Genomic DNA, 18,720 nt, shown 5'->3' on the forward strand with positions numbered 1-18,720 from the left:
ATCGGAAAACTTCAAGTTTTGGATCCAAAAAATATCAAAGGCTATACATCATGAAAATTTTGGACCCAAAAAATCAAAGTTGTCTGATTCGAGTTTTGACCGCGGCGTATCAATGCTGTGTCGTGCGCTTACAGCGGAACCCAATCTCGTTGAAATCGGAGCATTCAATTTTTACTAAATTTTTTTGATCCAAATTGCCATGTACGCCACTGGGTTTTCGATGAAAAAATATGAAAACTATTTATGCATTTCACACTCAACACTGATCAATTTTTCATGATTGTGATTTTTGGCACATCAAATTTTCGAAACTCGTATGCGACTTGTGATTTCAAAATATTAGCGACGTATATAATTAGTCACATTTGTATAATATTTTAAAAGGAAGGTTCAAGTCCCTTCCATTGGGGAAAAGAAACAAAAACTGTTAACATCCAAATATACGCCATTTTATTGAATAGCTCTAACAAAAAAAATCAAGAAACTATAATACAAAAGTCTAGTCAGGCTACTTTACATTACTTCCTTTATACATAACAAATAGTTTCAACTTAATTATGCTACAAGAATAATAGCGATTTGTTACTGGAAATCAGAAATTGCTAGCTTAGAGTTATAATTACAGCGTTTTAAAGGAAGGGAAAGATTGGAATCACCTATTTAAATCTTACGTTTTAGTATTTTTTGGGTTTTATAAAAAGTACCTAAAGCATAACAATACCTTTTAAAAAATCCCAAAAAAGAGTGCTCGTATGTACAAGTTACTGTTGAGAATTATTATTTGCAAATATCTTTATTACTTAAGGCGTAGCCTCTGAAAACTTAAATCGGTTTCCAGAAACTATACTGATTTAGAGGAACCCTCTCTATTACATTTGTTACTAAGCTTTTCGGCTACCAAAAAATCGTCCTAGCACTAACTTTTCAAGGAACATGTCGGATTAACGCTGATTATTTTACAAGATGGATACAAAACGTTCTACGGTGATGGGAGCCTTTTTTTAATGTGAGAAAATTGAAGACTTTTCTAATTCAAATGGCTGAAAATTCGCACTTTGCCTTAATCCTATATTTTCAACCGGTTTATACAAAAGAGCAACGATCAGGCAATTATAATACAGCAGTGCCAAAGGTTAGTTTCCTTAATGCAACATAGCAGAGTTTATAATACTCGCTTTATCACTAAATAGAAAGTCCCATGCAAATATATGACGAAAACATATTTTTGTTTTTAACCTCCGCTTCTGTTTTGATTTCGATTCCTAATAGCACTTTGACAGTCATCCTCTATAGGGCATTCTAAGTAAAACTAGCACAAAGGATATGGCTTATAGTGATATTAAACGGTTTTTACAGTCTTATTTACAACCCCCAACATTGGAAAATTTAATCGACGGCATCGTGATATATTTGCATTTGCTGGGAAAAAAAAGAATTAATCTAATGAAGTATTGTTGCGATAAGTGTGTAGTAAATGTACACCTTAAGAGTGATTAAATTGACCTAAATTACCTATCGGTCCGAAGAGGACAAATCTTCTTCTATGAACAGGTGCACATGTGAAGAATTAACAGTTGTTTTTAACGTGTTAGTGCGCATGTTAGTGATTCTTGTGAACACTCTTGATTTACTGGTGTTTGAAATCCGTATTAAATTAAGAGAACCTTTAGTTTTAATGATAGAATTTGGCTACTTAAAATAATTTAAAAGAGTTCAGAATGGAAGTTTTAGTCGCTGTACCGGGTGTCTCTAAGAAGCCCTTAAAAATCATACATATATGTGTGTAAATTTTTGATACGGTGTCGACATAAGAGAACATATTTTTTCACTTTATATCGCAAAAATATGCAGTTATATGTCAAAATTTGACACTGCTGTTCATCGTCAAAAAATGGCAGTATACTCTTTTCGACAGAATGGCAACATGTGCGATATTAAGCGAACTTTTTTTTCGTTTGTGGTAGTTACGTTTTTTGTGTTTCGCAGCGTTTTTTTGTGGTAAATTTAATCGCCGTCTCAACTATTAATTGGTGCAAAAATTGAAGAATCAACTGTGGCACGAAACAAACAGCACTCACGAAAATAAACTGCGGGGTCTGCGTTTTATATTGTCAATATTAATGAAGTGCGAAAATCAGTTGGGACACCCTGTACATTCGATTTAAGTCACTTAGTATTTCAATAAAAATATTTTAGATGGAACCCAGACATTAAAATATATGCGGGTCGCTGTGACTGGTCTCAGAATACGTGGCTCGAAGAGATGCAAGGCCACAAAATGGTCGACTATTTAAATTCTGTTTTATTATCTTCTCGGCGGCCATTTTGTCGCATTTTGTTGACACATGAAAATTTTTATCCTTTCTGAATACCTTTAAATTTAACCCACTTTCAAAGTTCCTCCCATAACCAACCAAAAACAACCACCTTATTCCATAAAAACGCCCCCTAATGTTAATAATTAAAATATCACTTTTCTATATTAAAAACAAACGACTGCGCGCGCCGTGAACCTGCGCGCGCGTTGGCTCGGAGTCATCTTCACATTCCCTCCCCCTTACACGTACCACTCTTTGATGTCTTTACTATCGCGTTTCTTTTGCTTTTGCTGCATCTGCGCACGATCGCCGTTGCGCAGCGCCCCGTTTATCTGGTACTGCGATTGGCTGGCCGTGCTCGACGCAGTGTTACCGAGCAGAGCTGTGCTAGGCCCGTGCGGGTACTCTTTACTGTCGTCGATCTTAAACGATCGATCGTTCCGCGATTTGAATTTCAAAATAATTAGAATCACTAGAATGACAGCGATCAAAGCGGCCGCGATGATACCGATTATCAGTGCCACCACTTCGGATGTTTCCGAGTGAATCGGGGGCATTTTCTTGAGGTGTCCGCCCGGATGGTAAGGGTTGTCGCTCGTGTAATCTTTGGGATGATTGACAATGGGGGGGCGCGGGTTAATTTCGTTAGGCATATCTGTATATCGCTCCACTTCGGTGGTGGTGGTTGGGGTGGTTGTTGAAGGATATTCGCTAGTAATTATAATGGAGGTTGGTATTCGGGTAGTTGGATGGGAGATGGTTGAGCTGATGAAGTTGTTTTCGGTGGTGGAACGGTTTGGATAGACGAGGCGGTCTTCGAAAATCGTGGTGAAGTATTCTTCAGTGGTGCCGTTGGTGACGGTGTTTTCTAGAATAGTGGTGGTGTCTGGAATTTCCGTTACTATGCCTGAAAATTATATTAAAAAATTGTAATAAATAATTCAAATTGGCAGTTAAGGTTACTTCGGATTATATTGTTACCATTTTTCACGAATTTACGTACGCCGTAAATGGCGTTGCCAAATTGTTTTTGAGCTTGTGCAACCCAAACTGTATTTAACTGAATTTTTTACTGACATTGCGTGCGTATCGAGTAACCAGAGAAATCAATCTTGAGTAACTAGAACTGGCCTGAGTAATATTAGCTTACCGGTCCTTCTAGTGCTCATATTAAATGGATCCTCAGTGATTTCGCCGGACCCCGAACCGTCAATGCAATCTTCATCATCGCAGTCCTTACCCCCACTTCCAACCGGCTTCTTCCCCGGTTTGACTGTAGGGGGCGGCCGCGTCGGTGCTACATAAACGGGCGTTATGAGATCGTCGTCTCCTGAACCTATTTCGTGCAAAGGGGGACACTCGTCCTCGTCATCTCCATTACAACCTGACCCGGCGCCGCTGAAAATCAAATCGTCTTCGACTCCGGGGAATCCCGATGCTGGAGTCTGTAGTAAAAATAATTATGGTAAATAAATAGATTTGACAAATACACATAAAAAATACTTGTTGCATTTTTTGAAGATGATCGTTTCTGTCCAGGATGCCTTGGACAAGCGCCACTCCTCCTCGCACAGCGGCATGAACATCTTTTTCGGCTGTCAAATCCAGCATTCTCAGAGAATTTACCACAACCCCAGAGATAATGCCCGAAAAAGGTCGCTCTATTCTCTTTTTGCTTCTTCCCCATTTGCCGCCGACTTGGATTTGTGACTGTCTGTTGAACACTTGTAGTTGATTTCCTTGTGGAAAAAATGTCATTAATATGAAAAATTAGTAAGTTTCGGGTTGGTTTCACCTCCAGGGGAACTGGATTGGACGTTATAATCATCAACTTGCAGAGTGGAATTAAATCCTTGCCTATGGAACTTCACAACATGATATTGATTATCGTTCACTTTGACGGAAATTTCCCCCAACGGATGATCATTCGCTCCTAAGTTATAAACCGCAAACACGTTCCCTTCCACCTGGAATATTCCAAATTATTGAAGAATTTAATGCAATTTCTATTTACAATATGAATCTCGATATAGTCGTTCGAAGTTTCGCTAACAATTTTCAGCAATACCGCATCGGATTTCGTGGTAATGAAGCCGAGGGCGATGGAATCTTCCTGCATTTCCGGTCTATTGTCTTCCGGGAATGTGTAAGTTATAATTCCCGGACTCGGGCCGAATTCGTAAGAAACGGATTCTGTAATCACAGTTTGATTGTTACTTAATTGTGGATTTATCACTTTCAGAGTGTTTGTTAATGACTGCACTTACCATCAGAACAAGTAGGGCCAGTGAACGACGTTAAATCGCAATCGCAAGTGTAAGAGTTCCACTGTTGGACGCAAATTCCTCCATTGGCGCAGACGTTATGACTGCATTTAGCCGATTGGCCTGGAAAGAGAAAAAAATTTAAGACGGTCTAAATGCAGGGTGATCGTTTCTGGAGCTCAACCATGAGATCATGGTAACCATATATGAGCTCGGTTAAATCGAAACACAGATGCGCTATTAGGAGTCAAAGCAAGCAAATTTTGAAACGTCGTATTCCTAAACTCCAAATTACACACTTCAAATTCTTTATCGTTTGCCGTAACCGTCATGGCTGAGCTCCCAACACCAACTCCTTGCAAAATACGTAAAGTCGTGGTTTGCAGGCAGTTTGTGGTGTTTATCATAAAGATTTACTCTGAATGACTCGCCTCGGGGTTCTTCACACAATATTTATTACCTTCGCAACCGGCCGTTACCAAAGGACTGTGCACCACGGCATCCTCCATTATGTTAGGTGACTCCCCGTTGAGATCCAGGCCTGCGATGCAGCCCTCGAAGCCGTGTCGCGACTTGACGTCTTCTTGCGGCAATTGAGCGTACAAGTCTTTGTAAACTCCCCCTAAATACAGGATCCCATCCAGTTCCAAGTTGCCTGTACCGAAATTTGTCGCAATCACTATGTCGTCGTCTACCATGAGGGTGTGCTGACGGGCGGATGGGCGACGGATACCCACGGTGTGCCAGCGGTTGTCGTTTAGATGAGATCTAAGTAGAAAAATATATTCAAGAATTTCCTACAGGCATTTAAATTTGTTTTTAGTTTAAGTGGAATTAAAGAGAAATTTTTAGTAGTTTAGAGGAACGGCCCAATGTGTGTAAAATGGATCCAATGGAAGTGTAAAGTTGCTACGCTAGCGTCATCTTTGGTTGGCTTGGCCAACAACAGTCACGATTCAGGAGATGTTTAGGTGGTGTTCTATTATAGTACTAGTGTCACTGCGTGCATCTGTCGACTGTTGGCTGCATTCAACAAAGTAGCAAATTCACAACATTTCAAGTGATGAAGGACGGGAGCCTCAAGGTGAAAATATTTTAATGGGTTTCCGTGAAACTTGTAGTAACAATTGCAATAAAACAAAAGAACCGCGCCTTATTGCTGTTTACTTAACTAAAGAGTCTTATTCCACTTTATTGAAAAGCTACAAAATTTCGCAACTAACCTGACGGTATCTCTCAACGTTACGGTGCCGTCTCCCACATTAACCACGTAGTTAATGTGTCCATCCACCAATTCCACGGCCGCAAAGTCCTCTTTCTTGCCGCCATTGAACATGATGAGGCCGTTGGCCTCCCGGGTCTTGAACATGAAGTCAATATGGATGCTGGAGTAGGCGCGCAGCATAGGGAGGCCGATGAAGGTATGCTTAGATCGAAACGTCACTGGTTTGTGCAGGTTATCAGTGGCGTGCTTGACGAATCTGCCCGTCACTTTAATCGTCGGGAAACCTATCAATTTTTAAACCCGTCCATAATAAATACGCTCCATAAAGTTTTTTGTTTATTGGTAGCGTTGAAAGTGTTCCTCGAATCGAATACATGCATATTTTAAATTAAGCCCTAAAAATAAGCCCAACGTTATTACCCACATAAAAGGAGGTCTTTTTAAGAATATATTACGGTCGCCACGGTAATTTCGGCGGTCATAAAAGGGATTCAAATAAAGAAAACCGTTCCCAATAAGGTGAACAATGGGCGACGTGGCACGCAAGTAGGGTCTCACGGATGGAGTTAATATTCCGGTTTCCCTCTATTTGATTAAATAACACTGGATATTTCCCTTTGATTAAGACGAAATTGTCACACTATAACGGTTAAATTTTATTGGCATAAGGATTCTTGAGACATCGACGAAATGGGAAGGTAGTAAGGAACGAGATCGGGGCGTTTAACTAATGTCAACATTATTATGAAGTCAAGCGACAATATGCCAGTTCCGTTGTAGATGTATAAAAAAACGCTATTAAAGTAAATATTTGCTGCAGCTTCATTAAGGAAATAAGCTCATGGGTCCTAGTTTTGAGCGAATATTTCTCTCAATTTTAACCCAAAACTCAAATCTACTTCAAAGATTCCATTAAATTGTTTCAAACACTTCTCTCTCAATTATGCTGTCTAGATCTATTTCGTTTACCCCAATACCCAAAGATACCTAAAAACATCAACATTATACTCAAAGGAACGCCTCATTTCTCACGAATTGAACTCGTCTTTTTGTAATTTTGACGCGTCCTTCGTACAGCAAAATGTATGTCTAGTGACCAGATTGCCCCTTTAAATTATTGATTGTAGTGCGCGACGAGAATGAATCTATACAGTATTCATGTACTAGATGGAGAAGGAAATACGGCGTTTTATATGCGGTTTAGTTCAAAAGAAGTGTTACAGATTTTATATCTTAATTTGGAATTAAGCTCGTTTTGACTTTTACAGGCTCCATCATGGGTTGCGAGTATTTCAGTGGCGTTGCAAAATTCAGGGTTTACATTCCTTAATCTCAAAACTTCGAGATGAACTTCCATTGGAACGATTCACGTTATTAAGTTTAGTTAAGAGACGCATGGTTTGCAATTAAAACATTTTATTAACAAGTTTAAAAATTGAGTCGAGTTTAATTGAATTTTATTTGTTCAATTTTATTCAAGAGCGATTTGACTGTTATTCACTTCTAGTTTGAAAAATGGCGCCATTTTAACGCTTCGGGGTAGCCATCTTTCGGAGCAAACGGATAACTTCATTTGGCCCCTTTGGGGTTCGCGATTTTTTAACATTTATTTAAATCAGAATCAGGTCTAACGTGTTTTTATGATTCATAAGAAACATAATACTTTAGCCATTTAGGAAAAAAGTTATCATCTATAATGGACAGTCTCACCGGCTATCATTTAAACAACGTTTATACCCTAATATTTCTTTACTATCCATTATTAAACAATAAATAACGACGAACCAAAATTCTGCACTGACAATTTTAAGTTTCTAGCGCATTTAAAAAGTATTCCAGAATCTCTGCCACTGGGTCTTCTCATTGTCATCCGTCAATTGATTAATGTGAGCTTTGGTGTATTGCAACTCCTTCTCCATGTTCTCGATCGTCTCCTGCAACTTGAACTTCTTCTCGTTTGTAAGCATTAAATTGGCCTCCAGTTCTGTAACCTCCTTCTCCAACTTGATAATCTGCCTCTCTCTTAAATCGATCTTTTCCAACAGTTCTTTAATCAGACGGTCTTGCATTTTTTCCTCTTTAGTCACTTCTCCAAGCACCGTTCTCATTTCCTGCGAGTACCTGAACAGGCTTTTTTTTTCCAAGACCAATTCATCTCTGGAAGCTTTTAGTACTGCTGCCATTTTTTCTCGGTACCGTAAAAGATCCTCCATCTCCCTGATTTGCTGACTTTGTCGATCAATGACGTCGGCGTTGTGTTTGAGTTTTTGTTCGTTCTCAATAGATTGTTTCACGAGCTCCTCCAAATTGTGCCGACCTTCCGCGATCATACCCTGCAGTTGATCGGTCGGACAGGCGTTGTTTTGGTCTTCCAGGGATTTCTGTCTGATCTGGAGTTCCGTTATTTCTTTTTGCAGATTCGCTACTGCGTTAGATTTGTCCCTGAGTTTATCCTCACTGTCTTGCAACAGCGTCTTATACCTAATGTAAAGAACATTACTTTCTGCGAGAAATTATTTAGGTAAATTTTGAAATTTCTGCATTTTTTTCTGTTTATTAAAATCGATTGCCGTCAATGGAATAACCGCAAATCACGTTTGCTTGCAAATGTCCATTTTGTAATTTTATTATTTATATTGTACTTGCATCGTCATAAACGCCAGAAATTCGAAGTATAACATGCCTATTCGACATATTGTCAAGAAACTCAAATTTGTTCTAAACTGATTACTTTTTAGTTTCATTTTTTTGATTACTTTTGACAATTTTAAATATATTTTTTTAAGTTTTCTCAGTGTATTTAAATTTTTTGAAACTTTCCAAGTAAAAAAAAATGTATTTTCAATATTTATTGACTTTTAACTAACCTGTTGATGCACTCTTGGTGTATGGTGAGCTGTTGCGCTATTTCTTTGTACTCTTTACAACCGGCCGCAACGAGTCTGCTGGTGCTCTTCGAAACATCTTCATTTTCTTCTTCTAGGCATGGCAATGTGTTTTTAAGTTCCTGGATCTGCACCACTTTCTCTATCTCTGTTGTTTGCTTTTCCACGTTATCACCATTATCCGGCATTGTACCTCCTTCAATATTGAAGCCGTCCCTTCTTGAAACAGAGCTTTCAAAGGTAGCGCATTTTCCTAACGCAGCACCTCGTTCCTTGACCATGTCTTCCAATTCTCTTTTTGCAGTGCATAACTCTTCAGTGAGTGTTTCAATGGTCTTCTGCATTCCCTCTTGAATAAGAAGTTTCTCATCCTCCATGGCTTTCAACGTCGCAGCGAATTCGGTTTTATCCGCGCTCAGTTTCTGAAGCAAGCTCTCCTGCTTCTTTAGTTTTACACTGGTTTCCTCTTTTTCCTTATTCCATTCAGACTCTTTAGTATTTATTTGCTCCTGCAAGGCCTCAAGTTTCTTTTGCGTATCTGCATTAACCGTCCCAGAATTTTTCTTTTCTTTTTCCTCGTTTGTTACCTTTGCATGTACATGCTTAATGTTTTGCAAGTTTGAGTTGTTTCTTGTTCTTGTATCAACGTTGACCTTTCGCTCACTTTCAATGTCTTGTTCTAGTGATTTTATCTGTTTTCTCAAACTAACTATGACCCTGTTTAATTCTGTCACCGTTCTGTCGTGGACGGTTTTCCTTTCATCCAACATCTTCTTTAAGTCAGCGATAACGTGGTTGGACTTTTCAATAAGACGTTCCTGTTCTTTGCATTTCAGCTCCCAATCGTTGGCTTTATCACTAGATCGTGTCATGCACAGCAGATCTTCCCAATTTGCAACTAAGTTCTTTATCTTTCTTTTATTTTCTTTTAGTATTTCATCCAGAGCGTCTTGCAGCCGCTGTCCCTCATTTTGTAGAGATTCCATCCGGCCTGCGACGTCTCCGATATCAATTTCTGATTTGGCCACCTTATTCAGAAGTTCCACAATTAGAACTCTTTTCTTTAACAGAGTCTGGCAAATCTCGGTCAGCCTCTTTGGTATCTCTTTTACAGAGCGTCTCATTTTATGTAGCACCTCCAAGGGTACTTGCTCACCTCCGCCGTCAAATTTGGAAGTTTGATTATACTTTGTGTAAGGTACCAACTTGATATCCTCAAGAGTAACAAACTTGCCCACCTCCTCAAGCTTCTTCTTAGTCTCTAATAAAGATCTATAAAGGTCTATCACAGGCTTCTGCTTGTCTATTAAATCCTTTTTTAATTGGAGGTAACGTTTGTTCGTATTTATAAATTTCATTTCCAACGTGTGTTTGTTTGAAACGGCGCTGATGCGCCTCATCGAAAGGGTTTTGTTGGTGTCATTGAACAATAATGGAATTTTGATGCGGCGAGAATTCTTGACCGGGAGAGGGATGCTCGATGACATTACAACTAAAGGGCATGGGGATTTCGGAGGACACGTCCAGGTCGACTGAGGTCGCTTACCATGTTGCTTTGTGGAGAACATGGGAAACACCTCACTTGAAGAAGCTCCGCTGTAAAGGCTTCGTGGTGCACCATCCACTTCTGAGATGTCAATCGGCGGCACACCACTAAATTCATTCTCGGTAATACTTTCAAGACTGCTATCAATGTTTTCCTCTGAAGATGTCATTTCCTCTGGAGAAGTCATGTTACAATTGCGATGAATACTGCGCTTTTTCACAATTTATGAATTTGATTCGGAGATTTCATTATTGGTGAAAAAATTACTGACTGACATTGACGGTAATAATCAGCGTTTATTCATGTGAAGATTAAGGTATAATAATGAAGAAACCCGTCACAATATTTATTAAACATTTTGGTTTTGGATAAATGAGTTTTTAAAATTTTTATCGATTTAAGCAGGGACTACTCCCGAATTCGTCCCCCCCCACATATGCAACCGATCAAACAATACATATCATTGTGAATCCATCCCTTGGCTCGTAAATTCCCACGTCTAGTAATGTACGTGACGGGCTAATGAGAACACGAACGCCACATAAGAAACCGCCTCGTATCAGCTGCAACGCACCCCGCCATTCAGCTTCAGCTACATTACAGCTGCACACCAAGGTGTCTAATTTATTATTCGGAAGCATTCCGGTTGTCATATAATATACACTGTCAGAAGCAGAACAATATCGCGAGATTGCGAGCGTTTCGAGAGGATCTCAAGTCCGCGAGTTTGATAAACGAGCCGCTTTATTAAGAAAATGTATTCCGCTTTAATCACCCACCTGCGATCCGCTACTCAACTTTCCACCCTTGATGAATGTTAATGATTGCTCCGAGATTATACTGGGAAAAAACTACTTCGATTTGGCGATGTGATTGAAACATGTGGGAGTAAGATACGGGAGAGGACGTCGACTTACCAGAAATTGATTGCTCGGTGCTGAGGGCCCTTGCCAGCTCGATATAGGGGATGTTGTTGAAGTAGAACTGCTGTATTTCACCGATAAAATTCGGTACAGTGGTCGACATGCTGATTTCTTCTTCCACATGATAGAGCCCTCCAATATGGAGGGTGCGCCATTGAAGGGTCGTGTATTTCCCTTGGATTTCAGCTACAAAAAAGTTTCAAAAAACGCTTAGTTTTCACGAACAAACTTCTATGTTGCTCCTTAATGATCCCCAAAAGTCAACTAAAATTCCGAAAATTAATAGTTGGGCGTTTCCGAAACAATTAAGCCTTAAAGAGAGTGCACGGGCCACGGCGGCGGTATTTTAAATTCGGCCTTAATCTCGCCTATGCAAACGAAGGAGTCCGGGATTTATTTTAATGGGAGGTTCTCCCGTTTTCCAATTTTCATTAGGAGAACTCCTTGAACGACGTTGTTCGGGACAACGCTCTTTTTTTCCGTTGCCCTTTTCGCTCTGACAAAACTCTGCTTGTTGTTGTTTACGACTTTCCGGCGAGGAGTGTTGTTGTCCCAGGATTTTAAGATTAATTGAAGAGATTCAACAAAATCAGCACTTCGATAAGATTAATTTAAACTTTGTTGTGAACGAGAAGAGAAAAATTGAGGCGATCTAAAATTAATTTTATACTTTCGTACCTCTGTTAGGTGATTGGTTGTCAAGCTGGAGCTTTAGATTGGTCCCTCTCCTGGAAAACCTCACAGTGTGCCATTCGTTGTCGTTTACGTTTTGGCCTGCCAACAAAACCTGCGAAAAACACGTATATCCACTAAATTCGGGAAATCAAAAAATTCAACTAGTTTCGAGCCAGAAACACGTGTTCTGATCTTGGGAAAAGGGAAATACTTCTAAATTTCAGATAAAAATTCATGTTTTATAGATTCCCAAATTCGAGGCCAGAACTACAGATTTGTAGTTTTTAAACTAGAAATCTCTCAAATTTAAGTATAAACCCAAATTTTGTGGCTCAAATAAGCAAAAAATATTATAATTTTCGGTGCAGAGTGACCGCAAATTACTTTGAATTGCTTACGCATTTTCGTTTTTTAATGTTATTATTTACTTCATATTCATTATAGCCGCTTCTGCGTTACTGCTAAAAAACTGAAGTTTAAACTATTCCTAGCAGAAAATAAATCTTCTATTCAATTCTCCAATCGTATCAGGATTCCAAAAATACGTAGGAAAGTGACATAATCCCAACACGACTCGGAGAAATAAATAAAACACAATTCTTGAATAAAAGACTTTTCGAACGTCTTTCTTGATTTATACAGGGTCCCCTAAATACCATTCGAATTTGAGATTTTGGGACTAACTTAACAAAGGGTTCAGCAGATTTCTTCATATTTTATTATAAAAAATAGGTTCAAGTCGGCTGCCTCTTACTAAGGTAGCCGCAGGGAATAACAATTGCATTATTTACCACTGTAAAAACAATAACTGAAAATAAACGATTCTTCAGAGCATTAAATAATGAATACTCATTCCGCCCTAATAGCTAACTCTTTCTCTTTCTCTCACCTTATTCTTCTCACTGTCCTCTTTCCTCCTCTCCTTAATGTCCAGCCTAACGGCCAATCGAATCCGTCCCGCGGCCACCGCTAACTCGATCCGGTCCCCCGTTTTGTCCGTGCTGGAAATCAGCAACAATCCCAGAGGTTTGCTGGTCCGGAACCGCAAAACGATGTCTTCCGTCTGCGTCACCATTTCCGAGTCCATAGTCACTGACATGTGCGAAGAGTCGTTGAAACTGTTGAAATCCGAGAATTGATTCGCTGATTTAAAACGTCATAAAATGTAATCCCCCGAAGGGAATGGAAAAGTGTGCGGGGGATGGGATCAATGTCGAGGGCGATTTAATGAAGAAGAATGAGGTGGGTAAAAAAATAATGAGGGGAGCTGCGGTTTTATTAATTCGAGTTCAGCCGCATTTGCAGGGAAAAGTCACTGAGGGCAATTGGCCAGTTTAGGAATAGATATAAAATATTATGTAATCTCTTCGAATAACCCATATAAGACTTTGGTAATATATTTAAATTCTTCCCATCGCCAAAAAATCGACGTAAACGGCAACGCTGCAACAGTATTCTGTCATGTCGCCATTTTCCAGCAATGAGTCTTTTATATGGCGATACGTTATGTAAAGCGATTTGCGCTGTTATTTTTTTTCTAAAATTCCCGTAAAGAGCAACCAAAGATAGAAAATTTCGCATTTTGAATTTTCATAATTTTACAAAAATTATGTTTCCAAAAATTTTTTGGCGAAGTAATAATTTATTTACCTTAATGTTGCGGCTTCTTTTCCACAAGTGGGGCCCGTAAACATGGTATTGGTGCAGTCGCACATGAACCTGTTCCAACCTTCGGTACAGGTGCCCCCATTGAGGCAAGGCTGCGAGGGACATTGCTGTTGCAGGGTGTGGCATAAAGTGCGGATCGAACCTAAAATCATAAGAAAGTTGTCGATGAAAGCTAAGTCTTGTTTAGAAGCTAAAATACACCACGTTTCCCTAAAATTAGTTTAATGCAATTTCTATTTGAAATATTTAAAAATGCCGCCGTAATTGTCGACAGGATGTGGAAGCCATTATTTATAAAGGTGTGCGCGACCAGTTTGAAGAACTGTCAGATTTCAAATTTCTTGCAGGATTGCCACTTTTATTAATTCTCATAGGTCTAAGTCGTTTTATTAATTCTAAATTTAAAAAATATGTATTACAATTTGGTGGTTCGAATAAATATGGTTGCAAGAAACTTTTTTAAGGATTTTACCTTTTTGTTAATAGATCAATACATGGTTTAAATCAATCATAATAAGTGTGGCATCCAGGGCTTGCTTGAGCTGTCACAACATGTCCGGTATCGCCAGATTGCGACCGTGCAACAAAACTGGAAGCAATAAAGTTTGAATTGCGGCAACGACCAGGCTAAGCTGCCATTTTCCGCATATTTCCATTGGATTTCTAAGTTTGTAAATAAAATTTCGGGTAGAAATTGAATGATTTTTGTTTTTTGTCGTGCGGTATTGCATCGAACCAATTCGGAGCATTATCAGTTGTCACGATTATTGATTTTGACTGAAATAGTCGCATTTAGAATAAAAAGCAATTGGAGTTTATCACTCTTTCAAGATTTCCTCCCTCCGTTAAAACAAACTGGAATCGATTCCCATTGCCAGGAAAACTACTTGCGAAGCCACGCCGTCATTCATTATATCCAGCACACCCCGGAATACGCTCTTTCTTCGCAAAGCCAGCCATTACATACAGGCGATATTTCACTATGTAAACGAGAAGAACATCTTGAAATATTTACGTTTTCGACCACAACAATGATCTTTTGTTCGCGAACGGAATCCGGAGAGACATAATTTAATATTCAACAAAAGACTTCATAAAGTTTAGGGCGGCTCGAAGATATTAAGACCCTATTCCGCCTTCTAACGCGACTACGCAGAGGGCGCAGTTATTGTTTCGGAGGAGGTTTTTCCGGAGCTCCACTTAATGAGCCCAATTAGCGACGTCGTTACGATCGCAATGCCGAGACAAAGTATCGCCTCACTATCGGCTTACAGTCTTCCAGTTCTTGGGATATTGTTATTTACAGTCGCAGCCGCAACCCAGATTTATCGCAGGGAAATGAGATTCGAGCATCTCAAGGCGGATGTAATTTAATCTTTAATAAGATCCCGTATTATAAAGTTTCGCACTCCTAAGTGCCTTTATGCAAAAACTCCGAGCTTCACTCGTCATGCACTCAAAAGAATGCGTGTCGAGATTCTTGCTACGTAATGATTCCAGTATAATTCTAATTCCTCATTGAATCACCAACTGCAATAACGACACTAAAAGTTCCATTTCTCTTCATCGAAAATAAACGGAAATAGAACAAATTTGTGAGTAAGCAAACCTTGGAGCTTGCGGCGAAATAATGTGAACGTAATATATTTTCACGTGGGAGAATAATGGGGGTAAACGTTTTCGTTTTATCTCTATATTTGAAGGTAATAAGGAAAAATGAGAAAGAAGTCGTTCTCGACGTGTTGTCGTTTGAAGGTAGCGGTAAATGCCGAGGAAAGACAATTAAATTCTCAGAGACTTTGGCGGACAAAATGACGGAATTTGAAATGAAAAACTAAACACTTGAAAAACACTTTAAAAAGCCATTTGACTGCGATGTTGCTGCTGAAACTTCTTTTCTGCGACTTTAAGCTGCGCACTTGCCAAATCTAAAATTGGCAACCATGTATGAAATATGAAATCTGACGGGTCGTCAAACTGTTTTTATGCGCACTAGATTAACTTGTTTTCGCATCGGCTGTCCACGAGGCAGTAATGGCGTTATTCTTAATCATTTAGATTATAAATTTTGATAAACGTTTAATAATTGCAATTATACCCACTTACCGGAATCCTGTTCCCTGACATAACCGGCCACATCCACGGGTTCATTATTCATAACGAGATCCTTGAAACAGCCCACGAATCCCTGCTGAAGGACTGCGGTCCACAGGCCCGGAGGCACCGATATTTCCGAAAAAGGGGGCCCTAAGCCACCGAGATACAGTTTGCTTTCCAGCTCCAATGTTGCTGAACCTTCTAGAAGCCAGAAAAATTCAAAAACACCATTCCCCCAAAGAAAAAATAAACATAGCTTAGAGGAAGATTTTAGGAAAAGATGAGTCCACAGAAATTATGTGAAAGCATAGAGTTGAGAGTTTAGAGTGATGATCAGGATAACATAAACAGACAGAAACTAAAACACCAAACAGCTACAGTAACGTAATAATATGTCTGTAGGTAGAGTTGTGCTCTGTTACTTACTTGCGTTCTTACCCATAGCTTTGTAATCGGTATTGTACCCGTCTACGGTGATTCGGGCGTCTCTCCCGGATCTTCTGAAGATCACTTCGTGCCAGTTTCCATCATCAATGCGTCGTCTAGATCCGCGTTGTTTTGAGGGTCCAGTGCCCAGATCTATGTGCACATAAATGTGCCCATTGTAGATTTCCACCGCAAAAAGATCCGTCTAAGAACGTTTGGAAATCAATCAATATTTAATGATTATTATTGAAATTAGCGATATATTATATTACGAAGAGACTACTCCCTAGATGGCACCAAACTTTGCTATCATTGTGATTCCATCTAGTGGTGAAGCATTTAAGTGCCGAATTCTAAAAAGCGCTGAATTAAGAAATTTTTTTTTGGAACTTCAAATGTTACAAACGCTACATTACATAGCGGATTAGCTCATGTAATAGGGCAACTTTAGCCAGGGTTAGCTCTTAAACTGCGTTTATTCTTTGGAGGTAAAGTTGAGCGAATAGGGTCAGCGAAACTAGGTTAAGAAGTTTACGTACAAGGCTCGTAAATATCCCGGTTGCTTTGCAACATTTTCCCCCGACTATTCTAAACTGAAAAATAAAACAATCTTGTTTAAATTGTCGATGTGCCCCTTCTGCTTTAGGGGGCGTTTGGGTGGTCTTTGTCTCAACTTTTAATCAAGAACAACTCTAAACTACCCCCCCCCCCCTTGGAAACGGTGTAAATTTGTGATAAAATTACATATTATTTATGGCCAGTCGATTTACTTACCCGTGGCGGAGTCCCAGAATTAAAAAGAATAAGGCCATTCGCTTCGTTAGTACGAAATTTGAATGAAATATTCCCCGACTTCTTGGCGTTCCACGTCGGCAATATCTGAGAAGAAATAAAACGTCGTTGGAGAAAAGGAGATGGTATTGACGGCAAATTAAACGCAATTAAAAGAGAAAGCAGAACATTCAATGGGGCTAGTTTATTCTTGGCCGGGACGCGAAGTAATTTATCACAAAATAAAACCCACTGTAAGGAGATGATTTGGTAAATTGTACGCCGATGGTTAGCGACATAAACTTCTTTTAAATACTAACACATTATTGGATTTCACAATCCACCATGAATAGCAGGGGCGTAGTGCCTAAACTTATTCCAGAAAAAAATTAAAAATTAAAAAAAACTCCCTAAAGAAAGAATGTTAAGAGTTTACTGTCCACAGTCAAATGAAGATTATACTTAAATGAACTTTGACTCGGACATACTTTTAAATGCATATTTTTTAAACCCGTTTAATTGTCATAATGCCAACACCTATGATTTACTACACACAAAAGCTTATTACTAAATTATATGTAACAAATTGTCCAACTCGTCAACTGAAGAAAAAAGACGTAACGGTTTAAAATCTAAAAAAAAATCTGTCGTAATTGAAGTATTCTGTAGGGATACATAATTATAATTAATTAATACTGAATCCAGAGTTGTAAGCTAATGTACATACGTCAATATGCTTTAAAAACCAACGCAAATATTTTAGTAAATATTCCAATTAACGCTCATAAGCAGACTTTGTACAACTCTGTTTTCCAATCCGAGAAACTTGAGTAATTTATATAAGCTTAAAAACAAGTCAAAGAGACAATTTTCGGTAATTTATTAATTAGAGATTCTGTTTTTTTCGCCCCAGTTCTACTGCACAGAAAAGCTTTCTAATCACCCCTAAATTACGAGAAATTGTCCAATTAATCACCTGAAGACCAGGGGTGTATTGGGAAAAATCTTGCTTTATGCGAGGCATATCTTTGACAGTTCCTTCGCCAACTTAACAAGAAAGATTTGTTAAAAATCGAGACTTCCAAGCAACTGGATTGGACCGCAGTAACGAAAAACGATCGAAGGAACAGGTAAACGATGTCAATAAGAAAACGTCCGATTTCCGTGCCATTACGTTACCGGAACATTATCGCCCTGTTGCGATATAATCGATTGAATTCTTCATTAACCGTAATTACAGCCCTGCCGCTCTGTTCATCGGTTTTTACGACCTTCAATTTATGATGTCAAAAATCGATAGCGCATTGTCGACTATAAAATTATTACTGAAATTCGGTCAGTTGCCACATGCAGCACTACAATTTCATTCGACTCAAGGCCGACTTAAGGAAAAGAGGGTGACAATATCTTACCAAATGCGACTCTCTAGTGGTGAACGTGATTGGATCGTGAGTCTCTCCCGTAGGACATTTGTAATCCAGTCGGCCGGCCACCTGGATGAGGTGGTTTCCAGATTTGCCCAACTCTAGCAAATTCAGTCGTAGCGTGTCAGCGACAAATTCCACCTGGAACATGCAGAAACCGTTTACCACACGCCTTGACGTAATAAAGTAATTTATATAGTATCGTGCGCGATTTCAATTTAGCACACGCATTTTTATCTTAATGAAAAACAGCGTGTTTAATTTACTCCATCGAAGATCAGGTGCCCCGTCTGCTCCGCTTATCACCCTCGGAAACCCCGACGACAAATTTCCACCGAAATTGGATTAGATCCAGTGTTGGCGAGGCATAAGAAAAAGGATTTAATGTCGGCGAATAGCTTATAGGGGTTTTATTGAACTTTACTAATCAGCCAAAAACTGACAAGACACTCCAAGAAAAGACTACTTTTCTACTTTTCGCAATTTCCCACATACCCC

General features: G+C 39.2%; 2 protein-coding genes across 5 annotated transcripts in view; both read right to left on the bottom strand.

Annotated features, from left to right (window-relative positions):
- Window positions 1-427: 427 nt before the first annotated feature.
- Window positions 428-18,720, bottom strand: part of Nrx-1 (Neurexin 1) — a 52,449-nt gene continuing 34,156 nt past the window's right edge. For 2 of the 3 annotated variants that reach the window (XM_066286289.1, XM_066286287.1), the window contains 16 exons: window positions 18,211-18,363; window positions 16,802-16,906; window positions 16,028-16,232; window positions 15,611-15,802; window positions 13,487-13,646; window positions 12,726-12,954; window positions 11,840-11,948; window positions 11,156-11,347; window positions 5,806-6,091; window positions 5,043-5,350; window positions 4,586-4,705; window positions 4,333-4,511; window positions 4,114-4,285; window positions 3,822-4,057; window positions 3,469-3,763; window positions 428-3,225 (listed from right to left, as the gene is read on the bottom strand). In XM_066286289.1, the coding sequence (XP_066142386.1) occupies window positions 2,558-3,225; window positions 3,469-3,763; window positions 3,822-4,057; window positions 4,114-4,285; window positions 4,333-4,511; window positions 4,586-4,705; window positions 5,043-5,350; window positions 5,806-6,091; window positions 11,156-11,347; window positions 11,840-11,948; window positions 12,726-12,954; window positions 13,487-13,646; window positions 15,611-15,802; window positions 16,028-16,232; window positions 16,802-16,906; window positions 18,211-18,363 (3,609 nt within the window). In that variant the 3' untranslated portion in view covers window positions 428-2,557. The remainder of the gene's footprint in view (window positions 3,226-3,468; window positions 3,764-3,821; window positions 4,058-4,113; window positions 4,286-4,332; window positions 4,512-4,585; window positions 4,706-5,042; window positions 5,351-5,805; window positions 6,092-11,155; window positions 11,348-11,839; window positions 11,949-12,725; window positions 12,955-13,486; window positions 13,647-15,610; window positions 15,803-16,027; window positions 16,233-16,801; window positions 16,907-18,210; window positions 18,364-18,720) is intronic. The other variant, XM_066286288.1, reaches the window with a different exon arrangement.
- Window positions 7,342-10,865, bottom strand: LOC136341376 (uncharacterized). 2 transcript variants are annotated; one of them, XM_066286291.1, is made up of 3 exons: window positions 10,239-10,865; window positions 8,675-10,184; window positions 7,342-8,288 (listed from the first exon to the last, which is right to left on the bottom strand). In XM_066286291.1, exons 1-3 carry the CDS (start codon window positions 10,423-10,425, stop codon window positions 7,631-7,633), a joined length of 2,355 nt encoding a protein of 784 aa, XP_066142388.1. In that variant the 5' UTR covers window positions 10,426-10,865; the 3' UTR covers window positions 7,342-7,630. The 2 variants fall into 2 exon arrangements, with proteins under 2 accessions (XP_066142388.1, XP_066142387.1); XM_066286290.1 differs by having other exon boundaries at window positions 8,675-10,865.

This window comes from Euwallacea fornicatus, chromosome 10 (genome assembly GCF_040115645.1).
Source record: "Euwallacea fornicatus isolate EFF26 chromosome 10, ASM4011564v1, whole genome shotgun sequence".
NCBI classification, from domain to species: domain Eukaryota; kingdom Metazoa; phylum Arthropoda; class Insecta; order Coleoptera; family Curculionidae; genus Euwallacea; species Euwallacea fornicatus.

Coding starts and splice junctions, on each gene's coding strand:
- LOC136341376 (XM_066286290.1), bottom strand. CDS start 10,425: ATGACTTCTCCAGAGGAAATGACATCTTCAGAGGAAAACATTGATAGC. Junction 8,289..8,674: donor CACCAAGAGTGCATCAACAG/GTTAGTTAAAAG, acceptor TCTTTACATTAG/GTATAAGACGCTGTTGCAAG.